General features: G+C 35.8%; 1 protein-coding gene across 3 annotated transcripts in view; it reads left to right on the top strand.

Moving 5' to 3' along the window:
* Window positions 1-16117, top strand: part of GLRA3 (glycine receptor alpha 3) — a 235028-nt gene that overhangs the window by 181590 nt on the left and 37321 nt on the right. For 2 of the 3 annotated variants that reach the window (XM_078445600.1, XM_078445597.1), the window contains one exon: window positions 10942-11343. In XM_078445600.1, the coding sequence (XP_078301726.1) occupies window positions 10942-11220 (279 nt within the window). In that variant the 3' untranslated portion in view covers window positions 11221-11343. Of the gene's footprint in view, window positions 1-10941; window positions 11344-16117 lie in introns of those variants that run through there. The other variant, XM_078445598.2, reaches the window with a different exon arrangement.

Genomic DNA, 16117 nt, shown 5'->3' with positions numbered 1-16117 from the left:
TATACATACACATATATGTATGTGTATATACATACAGTATTTTGAAGGGATGAGGCTCCATAGACAGTTGAAAGCAATGTGGTACCCATATATATTAAATTATATAATAAAGTTTCCATTTAGCTCAGTTAATGCTATACTCTGGAGTATAAGATATTTTTTAAGTAGGAAAATATTTCCTACAAATTTCTTTGATACATGCCCAAGGAAGAGTAGTTTCCCAATCATTTCAAACTAAATTATATTTGAGTGACTCTGATATGGGAGGGGTTCAAAATTTCATCCTCTCAAGTAAACCAAAAATTGTTAGAATTTAACGATTTCCTGCAAACAAATATTTAGGGTCTGTGTTAAACACCGCTAAATCTTGGAGCTATATCCTCTCTGAAATATCTATTTAGGAAAATAGCATTCAATAAAATAATGTAACCTCTACTTAATCTAATTTCACATGCATTATAGTGACTTCCATCTCAAAGTTAACTAAAACACATTTACAGCTTTTTGCATATGTTGTCTATCATAACATATTATCTTATGTCTCCCTTTAATTCGAGTTGGCACTGAACGAATCTGGCATATTGTGCTAGAAATAGATACATGAGTATTTAAAAGAATTATTTCCTTGATTTCTCATCAATCTCCTAAAATGTATGTATTCCATCTTTGTTTTATTTTATCTTAGCGTTCATCTTTTTAAGCCTACATTTTACCATGTAAATAATTTCCAAACCATTTCTGAATCTAATTTCAATATATAAACATAAACTTGGCTAATTCATAACTAAAGCATGTCATCAATAATAAATGCAAAGTTCTCATGAAAACTGGATTTTAAATAATTTTATATTGACAATCGATTTGCAACCATAAGGTATTTTTAATCTCGTCTCTAATTGTATTCTTTGAAGCTTTCTATTTTAAAATAATATGGAAATGTATATAGATGTATTAAACTGATATGTATTTTGGAAAAAGAATTTTTAATTCATTCCTATATTTCATCTTACCTCAGAATTTTCTAAGTGATGGAGATTTTCCCAACAAAAATAAGCCACTGCTATGTTTATTAGTAAATTTTTTTTTTCAAAATCCACACACTTTGAAACCCTGTAAATGGAAATGAACAGCAATTCACTTTTCCTTCCTTTGTTACTCTCCTATTTGGCAATTAGAAGTTACAGAAAATTGTTGAAACAGAAAGACCTTTGGCATAATTACTTGACATCTTGATTGTATACAGAACACCCAAAGGCACCTACCAGGGGAGAAACATTAGGATGAAAATAATGTAGTTAATGCTGTTGTACCCCACAGCAGTTCACATAATAAATCATCATTCATGCTGTCGTAGAGTCTTCATGTTTTATTATCACTCACTAGCAAGCTTCATGCTTTCACCACTCCCACACCCAAAAATAAGATTTTGGCCATTTTTAAGGACTAAGAAGAGGATAGGAAATAAATTTTTATATTACTTGTATGTTAATATATGTTATATGATGGAGATGAAGTAATTCAACTGAATGACTGTCTCTGCCCTTGGATTTTTTTTAATAGTTTATTTATTTATTTTGGGAGAGAGAGAGGGAGACATAGAATCCCAAGCAGCCGTCAGCACAGAGCCTGACATGGGGCCCAAACTCACAAACCATGAGATCATGACCTGAGCTGAAACCAAGAGTCGGGTGCTGAAACCCCTGAGCCACCCAAGTGCCCCTAGACTTGGATTTTCTATTTTCAATATTTCTAGTTATACTATGCATGTTCCATGAGTCACTCTTTGGCATCACTCTCTAATAAAATGAAAAAGCATGTAGAATATTTCACAATGTGATCTTGATGTTTAATTACTGAAACATTTTTCTCACTTTCAAACTTAGTGAAAACAGGTCTCCTGTATAAAGAATTGCACACTAACTAAATGGGTTATTACGTTCTTCATTGCCTACCCTTCTAACTTGCTTAAAGCATAGTAAGTGATTTTACTTGTGAGTAAATTAAGGTATGTCTTCAATTTTACTTTTTAAATCAGCCATGTTCTTTTGCTCATTTTTTGCTCATTTTAATTCATTCTATTTAATTTTTATTATTACCTATATCTTGGGTTGGAAAGTGCCTTACTTTTATCAACATTAAATATTGGCTAACATATAGTGTTTGAGTCAAAAGTTTTAGATGTTGGTCTAAATACTTCACATGTTTGACCTTCAGTCTATTAGAAACTCAAGCTGAAGATATCTCCAGAAAACTGAATTATTTCAAACAAATATTTGAGTACTAATTGGAATAAAGAATTTCACTGCACATTTGCATTTCAAATGTCAATCTTGAGTCAGATTGTAAATTTGGACCATCTAATATTTTTGAGATTAAAAGGATATATTTGGAAATGACTTCCTATATAGCACACACATATTTTTATAATGCAAATGCCCAATTTATTTTCATGTTTTTTAGAATGTAAGTTCTCCTCAACACCTTGTTTTTGTTACCATTACTAGGAAATAAGTATTTGAACAAGACATTTTCACGAGGGAAATGTTTTCATTGAAGTTCAAAGTGTTTCTATTTCTCTAGCACCACAATTAATCGGAAGTATGATGTTAGTGAAACCATATTCCGGATGCTTTCGAAAACAGTAATGCACTCTATCATGCTGTGACACATAATTATGCAAAGTCCATTGCCCAGGATATGCTTTGGCCCATGGTAGATTTAAAAATGGATAAAGATACAGATCATATAAATAACCTTACACATAACATTACCTAGAAGCAGCCTTAGGTAAAACAGAAAATTATTTAAAAATGAAATAATAGTTAAATACTAACACAAAAGTCATCCCAGAGTATGTGTTCATAAACTGCCACTTAAAAATGTAAATTTGAGTGGAATTCAAAAGATGTTTCTTCACTAAATTCAAGCCTGCTTGGATAGATACATTAATGTCTCTTGGAAACGCTTGTAGAATTTGCTGTGCATAATGATCACCTAGAAAACTTGTTGGGAATGCAGATTTCTGGGACAACCTAGGAGTGATGAGTACAAATCTCCACAATTGCCATTCAGAAAACTGGATCTCTGCAACCCGTCCCAGTGATTCCAAGGCAGGTGTTTTGTGGACCGCAGTGTGAGAAACAATGCCCTCCCCCAGGCTGTCATTATTGCATGCACATAGAATGCTGGTGATTTGACAGGTTGTTGCCAAATTTTATGAGGAATCAATGGTACATAAAGACGATTAAATTTAAATTGTTCAAATGTGTCATTGTTCTATGAAAACCGACACCTAGAGGTCAAGTAGCTTTGTTCATTACAGCACGATAGCCCTGATTACAGGTTTGAGAACGCAGTCATGGTTACGAGACAGAAATAAGCTTTAGTCTCATGTCATTTATTTAACTTTTAGAAGGATAAAAGTCAGGAGAAACAGCAGATAAAGTTATCTTCGTCTAATTGGAAGTCCTCACGGGACTCAAGCACACAACATATTTTGTCCCCTCACTCACAGGGAGCATGGATGTCTTCCTAGTTTAAAGAAATAGATATGATCTATCTATTAATATCATCTAATATAAATATGATCTAATAATAGATCAGAAGCAGCAATGATCCCATCAGCTAGAAAATGCAATCATGGGCCCAGAACCATTATATCAGGTATATAATATATATCTGATATGCTATATCAGAACCATTATAATGCAAAAGAAATGTGTGTAAATGGGAATAACAAAATAGTGTCACAGCATTGCTCCCAACCCCCCCCCCCCACTTCAACCACCAGAAACTAGAAACCTTGTTAAAGGCATTCTTTGTTGTTGTCACTCATACTCAAGTGATCTACACACTCATCCTGTGAACTAGCCAGCTCTTTATGTCCTTGCTGTCCTGTCTTTAGTAATAAGTGTTTTAATTCCTCATTTCAGTTTCTATTTAAATGCCCTCACTCTGTTGCACTCTTGGGCCATTTTGTTCACTGGTCATGTTTAAATGTGTTCTTTTGTTCAATGAGATCTATTCCAGGAGCCCAAACTGATATAAAAATGCTTTGTTCCAAGCCATTAATGGTATTTTCATCTGTGGCTTCTGTTATGGTATAAAAAAAGCCCAAGATGGACTCTGTCTATTTCTGCTAAAATCCACGGAATCCTCCAGGAGCCATAGTCAAAGACCTTAGCATTCCATCTGCCAGCAATGTGTTAGCACTTATCCTCAGGAGATTTAATTCAAAGGCAATTTTCAAGCAATATTTTCCTTCATTAATATTCAGGTCAAGCTGCCACCACATCAATGACACAACAGAGGAATATATTACAGTTCTGTCCATTGTTGCATGGCCTGGACACCATCATGGCTACATCCATGGCCGGTCCAAGACATCTGTTTTGGCACTCTATTCTCCTTCTGAGCTAACAGCCAGGAAAACATTACTTGACTTAATTTAATTATACCCTGGAATTTTTATAAGGAATTTCATCTCCCACCGTGGGATGTTGTTAATTGTTCGTTTAACCCGGGCCACTTGCCTGACCATAAGGCAACGCCACTGGCTCGAGTCAAGAGCTTTGAATATCCAGATATTGCTCTGAGAGCAATACTTCGGATACTGCCACATACACCGGTTCTCAAGCCAGTTCATTTTGTGGACTTACCTCGCTTTCAACTACAATTATTTATTAGACTGAAGGTGTAGTTTAGCTCCTGACCTTCTATGTAAAAATTTCTATTGGTGAACGAGGTGACCAGCTTTGTCTCAGTGGGAAGAGAATCATGAGATTCATACCACTCTGGATAGCTCCAGCTGGAGATTCCATCTCTGGTCCATTGTCAAATAAGCTACCTTTTCATGGATATGATGTACTTCGCCTGAGTAGTTCTCCTTAGCTTGTTCCTAAAGATACCGTTTTCATTTTATCAGGGAACTTAGACTGAAATACCTTTCTGACCTTGCCCATCATAGGATGATAGGTTTTTTAAGCCTAAATAAAGTCTGATGCCCTTTGGGTTCCTTCAGTTTGGAAACTGCTTCTACCAGAGCACAAGAGAGTATCAGTAGTTGCCATTCAAATAGATCAGAGAGATTTCCAGTCTAGAATTCTGGCAGCCGTCTTACAGTACCACTGTTGAGTCTTCTTCAGAAATTCCAGTCTGCATGTGTTTTCATAGCAGATGCCTCTAGAGCTGATGGATTTTAAGGCGTCAGAGAGGGAACTTGGGCTATTTGTTGCCTACCTCAGACCTGTCACAGTTCGTTTGCTCATGTTCCACTTTCAAATTCATTCCGTCTTCCAGTCACTTTATACAAAATGGTCAACAGGAATCAAAATGTATCTGCCAAATTACAAATAGTGTTACATACAAGCTGTTTTTCTCATACAGGGATGCAGAAGAGATAATGGTTTGTCCTTTATTGTTTGTAAATCATTCCTAATGGTTTCCTCCAATTATTTCTGGAAATTGGTCTGATGGGGCTGGGCCCTGAATTCTAACCAGGTTAATTAGTTACCTTTACCTAGTCACATGGGCCACTAGTTACGAAACCCTCCCTTGAATTTCTCCTCAGAGAGAGAAACTACCATTTATCATTAACCAACTTCCTTTTGACAGTGACCTAGACCAAGCTGTTTCAAACCAGTTTGTGATAATAAGCTGGAGATTTCACATTTCCTTAACTGGGTCTACACCACATGAAGATACACAGGGTCAGGCTTTTTTCTTTGTATAAACCTAACAGGAAAACCCTAGTCCAGTCTGTTAAGTATACCAGTGCCTCGGGGAGCCTGGCTGACAGTGGAGTATGTGACTCTTGATCTTGGGGTTGTGAGTTCAAGCCCCATGCTGGGTGTAGATATTACTTAAAAATGAAATATTTTAAAAAAGGCATACCATCCTCCTTTGTCCTTCTGAAGCTCTTCAGTTTTTACTATTTATCATGGTAGAGGCTGTTGAGGGACTTCTTTAGTGACTCCAAGTAGTCAGCAGTCAGACTGTAGGATATATTTAGCTTTATCATAGACCAGATAGAGCTATTCTAGAGAAAATTAATGAAGGACTTAGCACCCCTGCTTCCACTATTTCTTTAATCAGAACTAAGAGTTTCATTTACTTTCCTGGAATCTTTTTTTTTTTTTTAATGTTTATTTATTTTAGAGAGAGAGAGAGTGTGAGGCCGGGGAGGAGGAGAGAGAGACAGAGGATTCACAGCAGGCTCTGCACTGAGAGCAGAGACCCAATGCAGGGCTTGAACTCACGGAACTGTGAGATCATGACCTGAGCTGAAATGAAACACTTAACACACTGAGCCATCCAAGTGCCCCGTACCTTCCTGGAATCTTGTACTGTTTAATAGTCACCACAAAGGAAGGTTTAAGCAATTCTAATGGCTTCCCATTTAGTACATCCAATTGTAACGGGGCTAGGAAACAACTGCCCGAGATTAAGTTCAAACCAGAAATGGCAAGATCCCTCATGCATGTGTCATGTCCTTTCCACTTATGCATTTAGCCAAAGGTGATACTATCTGCTGGATATTCCACTCCGAGCTGGGCAAGGAGAGCCCAGCCTTCAAACCAGTCTTCTTTGTTTCAACTGCCTTCATGGATGGAGTAAATTCAGCAGCCCATATCAGTGCCTTTTGTTTCCTTTCCCCACCGGCATCATTGATTTAACTTCTGAGATGAAAGCAGCATATTTAACAGGGTTCCTTAAAGGAAGCAGCTGCCGGAACTGGAACAGATTTCCTTCCTCCCAGCTGGCAAAAATGTGCCAGGAAATCTTTCATAGGACTCCTGTCAATTTTCATTCTGTGTCTTAAAAGCCACCTAAAGAGAGCTAATAGATTTACCTCTGGCCATGATCTTTCTTGTGAATAGCCCAGAATTTTTGCCTACCGGCAAAACCCGGCATGGCAGCTATAAAAGCAAATGTACCCATGAATCATGTGTAGCTTCCTGCCTTTCCAGAAGGAGAAGTACATGGGGAACCCACGCCTGGAGGACTCCCCTGATCATAGTGTCTGCCAGAGTTTAGGTCAGAGAATGTGGTTTGGCTAGGCTCATTTTTATTTATCACATGGCCAGGCCAGGTTTGCCACTTCCCTTAACGTAACTACTTCTGCTGTTCAATGTCTCCCACAGCAGTGGGAGAACCAGGAAGCTGGTCCTCAGCATAGATTCATATACCACCCCAGAGTTTACCTGCTCCAAAAGGGTCATTGGTTACATGCTGGCCAGTAGCTGCAGCACGTTAGAAGTCAGCGTTCACAGCTAACATTGTTTTTCATGCTGCGGTGTATATATATATATATATATATATATATATATATATATATCGCGGGATATATATATATATATATATATATATATATATATCCCTATGTCAATCCTAGAAAGCATAGACCACAGATATCAGCTGGTACTTCACAGTAAAGAGATCCCGCTTCTTTATGTTATAATTGCTTCATACAAAATGGTAGCCACAAGCCACATGTGGCTATTGAGCACTGGAAATATAGAGTCTGAGGGGCCCCTGGGTGGCTCAGTCAGTTGGAGCCTGCTTCGGATTCTGGGTCTCCCCCTCTCTCTGCCCCTCCCTTGCTTGAACTCTGTCTCTCTCTCTCTGTCTCTCAAAAATAAATAAACCTTGAAAAACATTAAAAAAAATAAATATAGAGTCTGAACAGAGGTGTATTAAAAATATATGCTGATTTCAAGGACTTAGCATGAAATAAAGAATATAGAAGATCTCCTTTTTACTTTGAGTAAATATTTAAATCATATTAGGACATACTAAGTTAAAGAAAATGTAATACTGAACTTAATTTCATTGGTTTCTTTTAACTCATTAAAATGGTAGATAGTGTAAAATTTAAATTGAAAATTATACACACGGTGTTCATGTGTGGCTCCCAGTATATTTCTGTTGGACGGGACTACACAATACTCACTAGTTTCCAGTGTTGTTGGCCTAAGGTTGCAAAGAAGTAACATCAGGGATTAAATGCAATGTTCTTCCAACTCCCAAGTGGACTTACAGGCCATGAACCTGCTTGCTTTACTTGCTCTAATTTCTCTTTCTACCAAGTGGTTTCCGTTTCACAGATAATCAACTAAATAGGAGACAAGAAAATTGTATTTTGAGCCATTTTCCCCTCGGTTTTATCACCCTGGTCTCCTTCAGTTTTATCTCATTAATCACCCGTCTACCAATTCAATAAGGGATCATTCTGTGTCTTCCACATTACGAGAGTAAGATTTATCCCCAGTTATTTTCCGTGGGACTTTGGCTATCTCAGCCCCAGGGGGGATCAGTATCAACATTCTTATCAAATTCCCTCCCTGAACTTTGGGCCATATTGAGTCTGAAAGGATCTGAAAGCCAGGTCAGCTTCAGTTACCACCGTTGAAATGCGGGGTTAAATGTGTCAATCAGACCCTCCAGACACACTAGGCTTCACTCAGTCCTACAGGAGCATGTGAGGCAGCCGGCACATCAGAGGTAGCTTTTTCTCATCTCCCCAGGAGGCAGGGCAGTTACTCATGAGCACAGCTGCTTTGGGCCTCATCCACAGGCGCATGTAGACGCGCTGCCACGGACAAACGTCAGAGCATATGTTATCACATTGACACAAAGAAGCCACAGCCCTTATTTCTTACCAGACTTGTCTATGTTCTGGTCACGTAGCCCAAGGGCCTTCAGGCCATCACTCAGCGGTGCCCCGCGCAGTAAATGTAGCAAACTCCACCTTCCCCATTTAGTGAGCTCTATTGTTTTCAAGGAAATGATGCTGAAAGGATCAGAAGTCATTCATCAGCCCAGGCCTGAGATTAACCCTCTACTCACAGTTAGTGGAAAGATGCCATGGAACATAATGTGGTTGTTCACTGAATATCTTAAATCTTGAAAAGATTGTCTCTGTTTTGAGATGGAGAACTGGAGCGGGGTGGGGGGTGGGGTGGGTGGAGTCTCTAAGGGTTTGAACATAGTTAAGTTCTTCCAAATTGATGGTTAGAAAGGTAGTCAATGGAGGTAGGTGGTTAAAGACACAAACTTCCGGTTATAAGATAAATAAGCACTAGGAAAGTAATGCACAACATGATGACTATAGCTAATGCTGCTGCATGATCTACAGGAAAGTTGTTAAGATAGTAGATCCTAAGAATTTTCATCCCAGGGAGAATTTTTTTTTCTCTTCTTTTTTTTCTATCTATATGAGGTGATGGATACTAAAACTACTGTGATAATCATTTTATCGTATATGTAAATCAAACGGTCATGCTGTATACCTTAAACTTGTACAGTAATATATGCCAGTTGTTTTTTAGTAAAGCTAGGGGGAAAAAATAAATGGATTCTACTTTACTAAATACAGTAGAATCCTAAAATTCTAGCATTTTTGTAACCCATCTCTTAATTGGTTCAACTAATATGTCAACACCTCATTGTAAATGCTCATTGAGAAATTATCTTTTGTCCTATTTTGAGATGGCTTTTTTTTGGACACATGGGTTGATATAGGTTAAAAGGCTATTTTATATATCCTTCAGCATTCAGCTGATTTGCACCCAAAAGTTGTATGAATTCTCCAATGATCTACACTTTTTTTCTGAAATGCAAACAACAGCATGATTTCCTAAATTATAAGGAAACTGTCTTAGCACTTACAAAGGAACAGCTTAATTTCTTGTATATCCACTTTTTTCTGGGACATAAAAAATTCAAGGCAAATAATAATTTAGCCTTAAAATTTCCATGGAAACTAAAAAAAAAAAAAAAAGCCAGTATAAATGAACATCTTTTTTAAAGAGTACTGAAAATTCAGTTTCCAATTTTTATAAGATTACAACAGCAGTTAAGTATAATTAGGATCATCGGCATTTACTTCAGATTTGTTTCCTCACAATTCAATTGCTTATGCATCTTACAGTTCAGCTGTTTCCCAAGAATTATTTGTTTTTATTTTTCATGTGAAATTGCCTTACTCCATTATTCCCAAAAAACTATTTCAAACATTATTACATGAACTTTGATCATCTTCTCATGTTCAGAATCCATTTTAATTTCCATTTTTCAGTTTCATATTTTGTAATATACATTTTATTGAGCCTCTGCTTAAACAGACCCAAAATAATTTTTCAAGAGTTTGAGCCAATTACTTTTGTCTCCTATATTACCATTAAAAATTACTTTCATAAAAGGAGAGCTTTGACAACTTTAAAACAACTTTAGAAAATGTCATCTTTTAAACTTTCAGTTTTAGTAACAAAAAAAACCCCTAATTAATTGGCAGTTGTCTATTGTTACATTATAAATAAATGAATTAAATTAAGTTATTCATTAATGAATTTCATTATAAACTCTAATAAACTCTATAAACTATCTTAGAGTCTTCTAGATGATTTAGTGTAAAACATAGAAGTCACATTAGGTGAGGATAACAAAACCCAAACAGCATTCTTGAGCTAGAGTGTATTTTCCAATGAAGTCATATAAAAATTATAGGAAATAAACATTAAAGTTTGCCTCTATGAAAAAGAAAAATCCAGTCAATGATCTTGATATTTCCCCCTTGACATCATATTATTTATCCACATTATGTAAAAAAACCCAAAAACATAGTATATGAACATGTATAAGATCCCAATAGATTCCTTTGCTTGCTCAACTTATTTATATATTGTAGCAATACGTAGATAATACCAGAATGTTTAGTTTTTCCAATAAAACATATTATTTGAGAGTTTCATATTTCTTAATAGACACGTTTATATGATGCAGCAGGATAAATCAGTAAAACTTGAATGGGAAACAAAGCAACTCAATCTTTATATGCTTGTAACCTTTGTCATGATACAGTTTACATTACGAATCCGAAATGCCTGTTATACATGCTCTATTCCATGACTCAAGTGTTTTCTTATGTTTTTCTTCTGACAGGATGATGAGGTAAGGGAAAGTCGATTCAGCTTCACAGCCTATGGAATGGGGCCATGTCTGCAAGCAAAAGATGGTGTGACCCCAAAGGGCCCAAACCATCCTGTCCAGGTAATGCCGAAAAGCCCTGATGAAATGAGGAAGGTCTTTATCGACAGAGCCAAGAAGATTGACACCATCTCTCGAGCTTGTTTCCCATTAGCCTTTTTGATTTTTAACATTTTCTACTGGGTTATCTATAAAATTCTTAGGCATGAGGATATTCATCAGCAACAAGATTAAGCCTCCGGGGGCATGCAAGTGCGAACGATCAATTCAAAGGAAAGTTTCTTTGCCATGGGTGTGTGTATGTGTGTGTGTGTGGTATACAAATAAGGACCATCAAATTAAAGTGGCAAATGGGAAGGTATTATTATGATTTGCTCTGCAAAGTCACAGGCATATTAAGAGGCTTTTAATGGATACAAAAATATATACTATGAGGATTCTATTTCATATTACTTTAAGATTATCTGTCCTTTCACAGTATATCATGTAAGTGGACATATTATTGCCAATGTGTTTGTGTTGTTATATAATGTCACCTAATAGTACACGTGAAAACTTCTTTGGAATTTCTTGCTTTTCAGCTCAATGACATTAAATCTTACAAAAGTAAATTTTGCACAATTAACTTTATAAATGGAAAAAGGGAAAATGTTGAAGACTTTAAACATCAGTAGCTTGAAGCTTTAAAACATGTTCTTATGCTATAGTTACAAAACAGAAAATAATCAGTTAATTCTGTAGAAAACTCACGCCCTCCGAGGATTGCACATACAGATACTACCGGCCCAACTTATGTGATACCAAAAAACTTCAAATCATAAATTTAAAATTAAAAAGTTTTGTTATTTATATACTAAATCTAATTGTTTCAAATACAATATTTCCCTCTTTGGAAATCTCAAACAAATGGCTTAACAGATCATATTCTATACAAAATCTGCTTTTCCTAGCTATATCTCTATGAATGAAGATGGAAATACTGAAAATAACATTATCATTTTTAAGTAAGTGTTATAGGTGTGTATTTGGAATTATTGCCAAACACTGAAAACCGCAAGCCAGCACCCTTGTTTTGTTAGTTTTTTAATAGCTGCTTAATTGTCTGTATGTAATTATGTTTAATGTTTTGATATAATTGAACAAAGTTCATTAAGATTTTTATATTTTAGCTTAGAATGAGACTTTAAAGTTCAATGGGATTATAGTATTTACATTTTGATAAAAATGAATTTAGTTAAAACAAAAATGGATTTATGAAAGATTTTTTAAATAAGAACAGTTTTCCGATCAAAGTTATATAGGTTCAAACTCTTAGCTCCAAATGTAAGGAGGGAAGATTTTAATTCTAAATTATACAAATAAGTCATTTCTATAAAGTGAGGATTGGTTGTTTTTATATTTCTGAACTAATGATTTCAATATATATGCTATTCACTAGATGTGAACACTTTTAAATACAATTTTTACTTAAAATTTATCAGCAACCCATGGAATTATTTCAGTTACAATGGGGCATTAACTAATTTCATGCAGTGTAATTAAGTACAAATATATGATAGAGTTCTTGGTTAAATTGAACCAGGTTCTGATTCTTTTGAATTTTTGCTATTTTTCTGCATTATTTTTATCATTATTGTTGTATTTTTAAAAAGCTCCAGAATGCTCTTTAGATATGTTTAATTTTTGGTCAGATTTGCTGAATAGAAACTCAATGTGCCAAAAGGTTGACAGAGAAAAGTTTAAACATTAAGAAACAATTAACTCAGCTTTAAGAGGAAAAAATAAGCCAGTCTTTGAATCCAATGGTATTATTTTCTGAATTTTAGTCAATCTCAAACTAAAAGCAAGAACTGCCATTTAAAGCTAAAAAGTTCTCAAAGTTATTGAACTTTGGTGTATCCAGTTGTAGTGTTTAAAAATAACTTGTGAAAAAATAATGTATGCTCAGTGATTTTTGCTAAGTGAAGGACCAAACTGCCCTCCTTCATAAGTAATTTAAAACATTATTGGAAAAAACAGGCAAACACACAAAAACCATATTTGGCATTAAAGGCAAATGTCACAACTGAAAGAAATTGTTACTCTTATTCTGCAGACTGTGCACCCGAAAGTTGAACACAGTCTTCTTTACTTGGTGTATATGAATCAAAATCATGGAAATATATTCTTGTACTAAAGATAGATTAGAACACAACGTTGTTTGTGTTCCCTGAGGAAAAGCTGTGTGGTTCGAAGTTATGATAAACCACATTGTCTCAATATGTCTCTGAAATACTTGAATACATTTTTCTGTACTTTACACATCCTATTTCAAAAGCTCTCCATCATTGCTTAAATTCAGTGAATTCTGCCAGACGCAAAAAGAAATGTCATGCACCTATTCCCCCCACCCCAGAATTCACAGACATCACTATTTTCATATTTGAGAATATTAAAACATGTCTCTTTTATACCTGAAACTTGGAATGTAAAAATACTAGCCACAGGACAATTTTTCAGCAGGGGCACTGGTACGGTAGAAATCTCTGTATTTGCTTGGGAATACGTATTTATCGTTGCCTTACTATACTAAGAAAGTACAGTCGTGACTCATATGGCAACAATGACAATATTTGGATGGCTCAATTCAAAAGGTTTAAAGGAATATGTCCGCTCTAACGAACACTTATAGATTGTTTTAAACAGGAAACCACACTGCAATTAGCATCTCAAGGTAGTAGTTGCCGCAATAAACCCTGTGTCAAACCTGAATATTTCAAATTAAACCAACCAGAAAACTATTAATAGTGAGGAAATTAAAACGTGTCCATATACACTAGTGACCCACATACAAGTTGGAGTTCTAATATGGATATTTCAAGTATTTGGAAATGGCCACATTAAAAAGTTTGTAACTTTTGTACATGCAGTTTATTGCAATTTTTCTTATTATTATGTATTTCAACCATGGAAATTTATAGTTCCATACTACACAAATTTTTAGGAAACCTTGTACCTTACTCAGCATATATATATGCTGTACTTCTTTATTTCCCAAACAGTAGAATTGAAGTTCAACTCTAGGGAGGATCTGGAGCTTTCTTTACCACTCAAAATAGATTCCAGAAAGATTCCAGTGTAGAAGAAAGAAAGCCAACGATCTTTAAAATTTCTCTAACCTTTCTCTAACCTTTCCACATGTTTCTCCATGGTAGTTAATCACCTGCAGAGCCTATCCAACTCCTGGTTGTTATGACAACTGGGACGCCTGGGTGGCTCAGTTAGCTGAGCTTCTGACCGTTGATTTCTGCCCAGGTCATGATCTGGCAATTCGTGGGATCAAGCACTGCCTCAGGCTCTCCCCTAAGGGCACAGAGCCTGCTTGGGATTGTCTCTCTCCCTCTATCTCTGCCCCTCCCCAGCTTACTGTCTTTTTCTCTCTCTTCCAAAATAAATAAGTAAACTTGAAATAGAGAGAGATTGCGGGGCGCCTGGGTGGCGCAGTCGGTTAAGCGTCCGACTTCAGCCAGGTCACGATCTCACGGTCCGTGAGTTCGAGCCCCGCGTCAGGCTCTGGGCTGATGGCTCAGAGCCTGGAGCCTGTTTCCGATTCTGTGTCTCCCTCTCTCTCTGTCCCTCCCCCGTTCATGCTCTGTCTCTCTCTCTGTCCCACAAATAAAAAAAAAAAAAAAAAAAAAAAAAAAACGTTGAAAAAGAAATAGAGAGAGATTGTTCTGGCTACTTATTCTGTCATCAATTCCTATTCTGTGGATATAGTCTAATGATGTTTACCTTAACTTTAAACTATAAATGTTTTAAAACCTATATATCCCTAAAATATGAATACATTGGGTTTATGAATTCCCAAAACCTCATGGCAGATAATGGGAATTTTAGAAAGAAAATGTGAAAAAATAAGCCAACATGTTTAACAGAAGAGAGAAATTTGTTAACTACTTTAGCACTGTCAGTTGTGATTTTAAGAGAAAGATAGGTATATCTTCCATACTATACATCCCACTTTTTTACAATATACTTGTGTGTACTTAACATGATATACCTCAACCTGCTGGTCACTTCAGAGGACTGAATATTGGCAGTTAAATTTTCCTTTCATCTATAAAGTACACACTCCACGAAATGGACTCAAGGGATTATGGGAGTTGTCAATATTAAAAGTAGAAAATACTCTCAATATTAAAAGTAGGAAATTGGAAATACTGAAATTCATAGATGTCTCTAACAACAACTAGAGCCCTCTAAAAATGAAACTTGTAGTTTGAAAATATGCCACAGTCCTTAGACCAACCAATCATTAACAATCTTTGAGGTCCTGTCTCTTAATCCAAGATAGATTTCATGTACTTTGTACGACAGGTAATAGAAAAACCTCCCAAAATTTATCAGCATATACCATCTGCATTTCTCATCTAATTGACGCTGAACTAGTAGAGAAAGCAAGCCACTCCATGCATACTGCATAAACTTACATTTGGTCGATGAGTATTCATATTCATACATCAGTCATCAGTATTCAGTAGGCTAACAAGTTAAAGACTATAAAAATCATGAGATTGGTTAAATATATATTAAAATAATATGTATGGTTTCTACCCCAGGGATTTGCATTTTAACGATCTAACCAAAAAAATGTCTACAATCAATAGAAATTAACCTTTAATAGTTACCTTGGTTCACTGAGATTAGTCAAGAATTGTCTAGTGACTCAGAGAATATTTTTTGCATCCTTCTAATTAGAAGCTTGTCTTTTGAATTATTGTCATCTATTACACACACTATTGTGATAACTAGCTTTTTCTAGTTAATTTGGGTATTCAGTTTTGGAACCAGATTATTTCTTTGCCTATGCTTGGCTTCTGGACTCTTGCTTGCTGCTATAGAGCTATTGAAATGGCACAATCAGTTCTGACATACTGTGATTTTCGTGTGCATTTCAGAGAATAACTTAGTTACAAAGACTGCACAATTTCTTAAGTGACAAGTACTAAAGTTTTTATTTTTGTAAGTTTTTTTAAAATTTTTTTTAACGTTTATTTACTTTTGAGACAGAGAGAGACAGAGCATGAACGGGGAAGGGGCAAAGAGAGAGAGAGACACAGAATCTGAAACAGGCTCCAGGCTCTGAGCTGTC

Source organism: Panthera onca, chromosome B1, assembly GCF_046562875.1.
Source record: "Panthera onca isolate mPanOnc1 chromosome B1, mPanOnc1 haplotype 2, whole genome shotgun sequence".
Taxonomy (NCBI): Eukaryota; Metazoa; Chordata; class Mammalia; order Carnivora; family Felidae; genus Panthera; species Panthera onca.
Note: the sequence above shows the minus strand (reverse complement) of the source record. Positions and strands in the feature narration are given on the sequence as shown.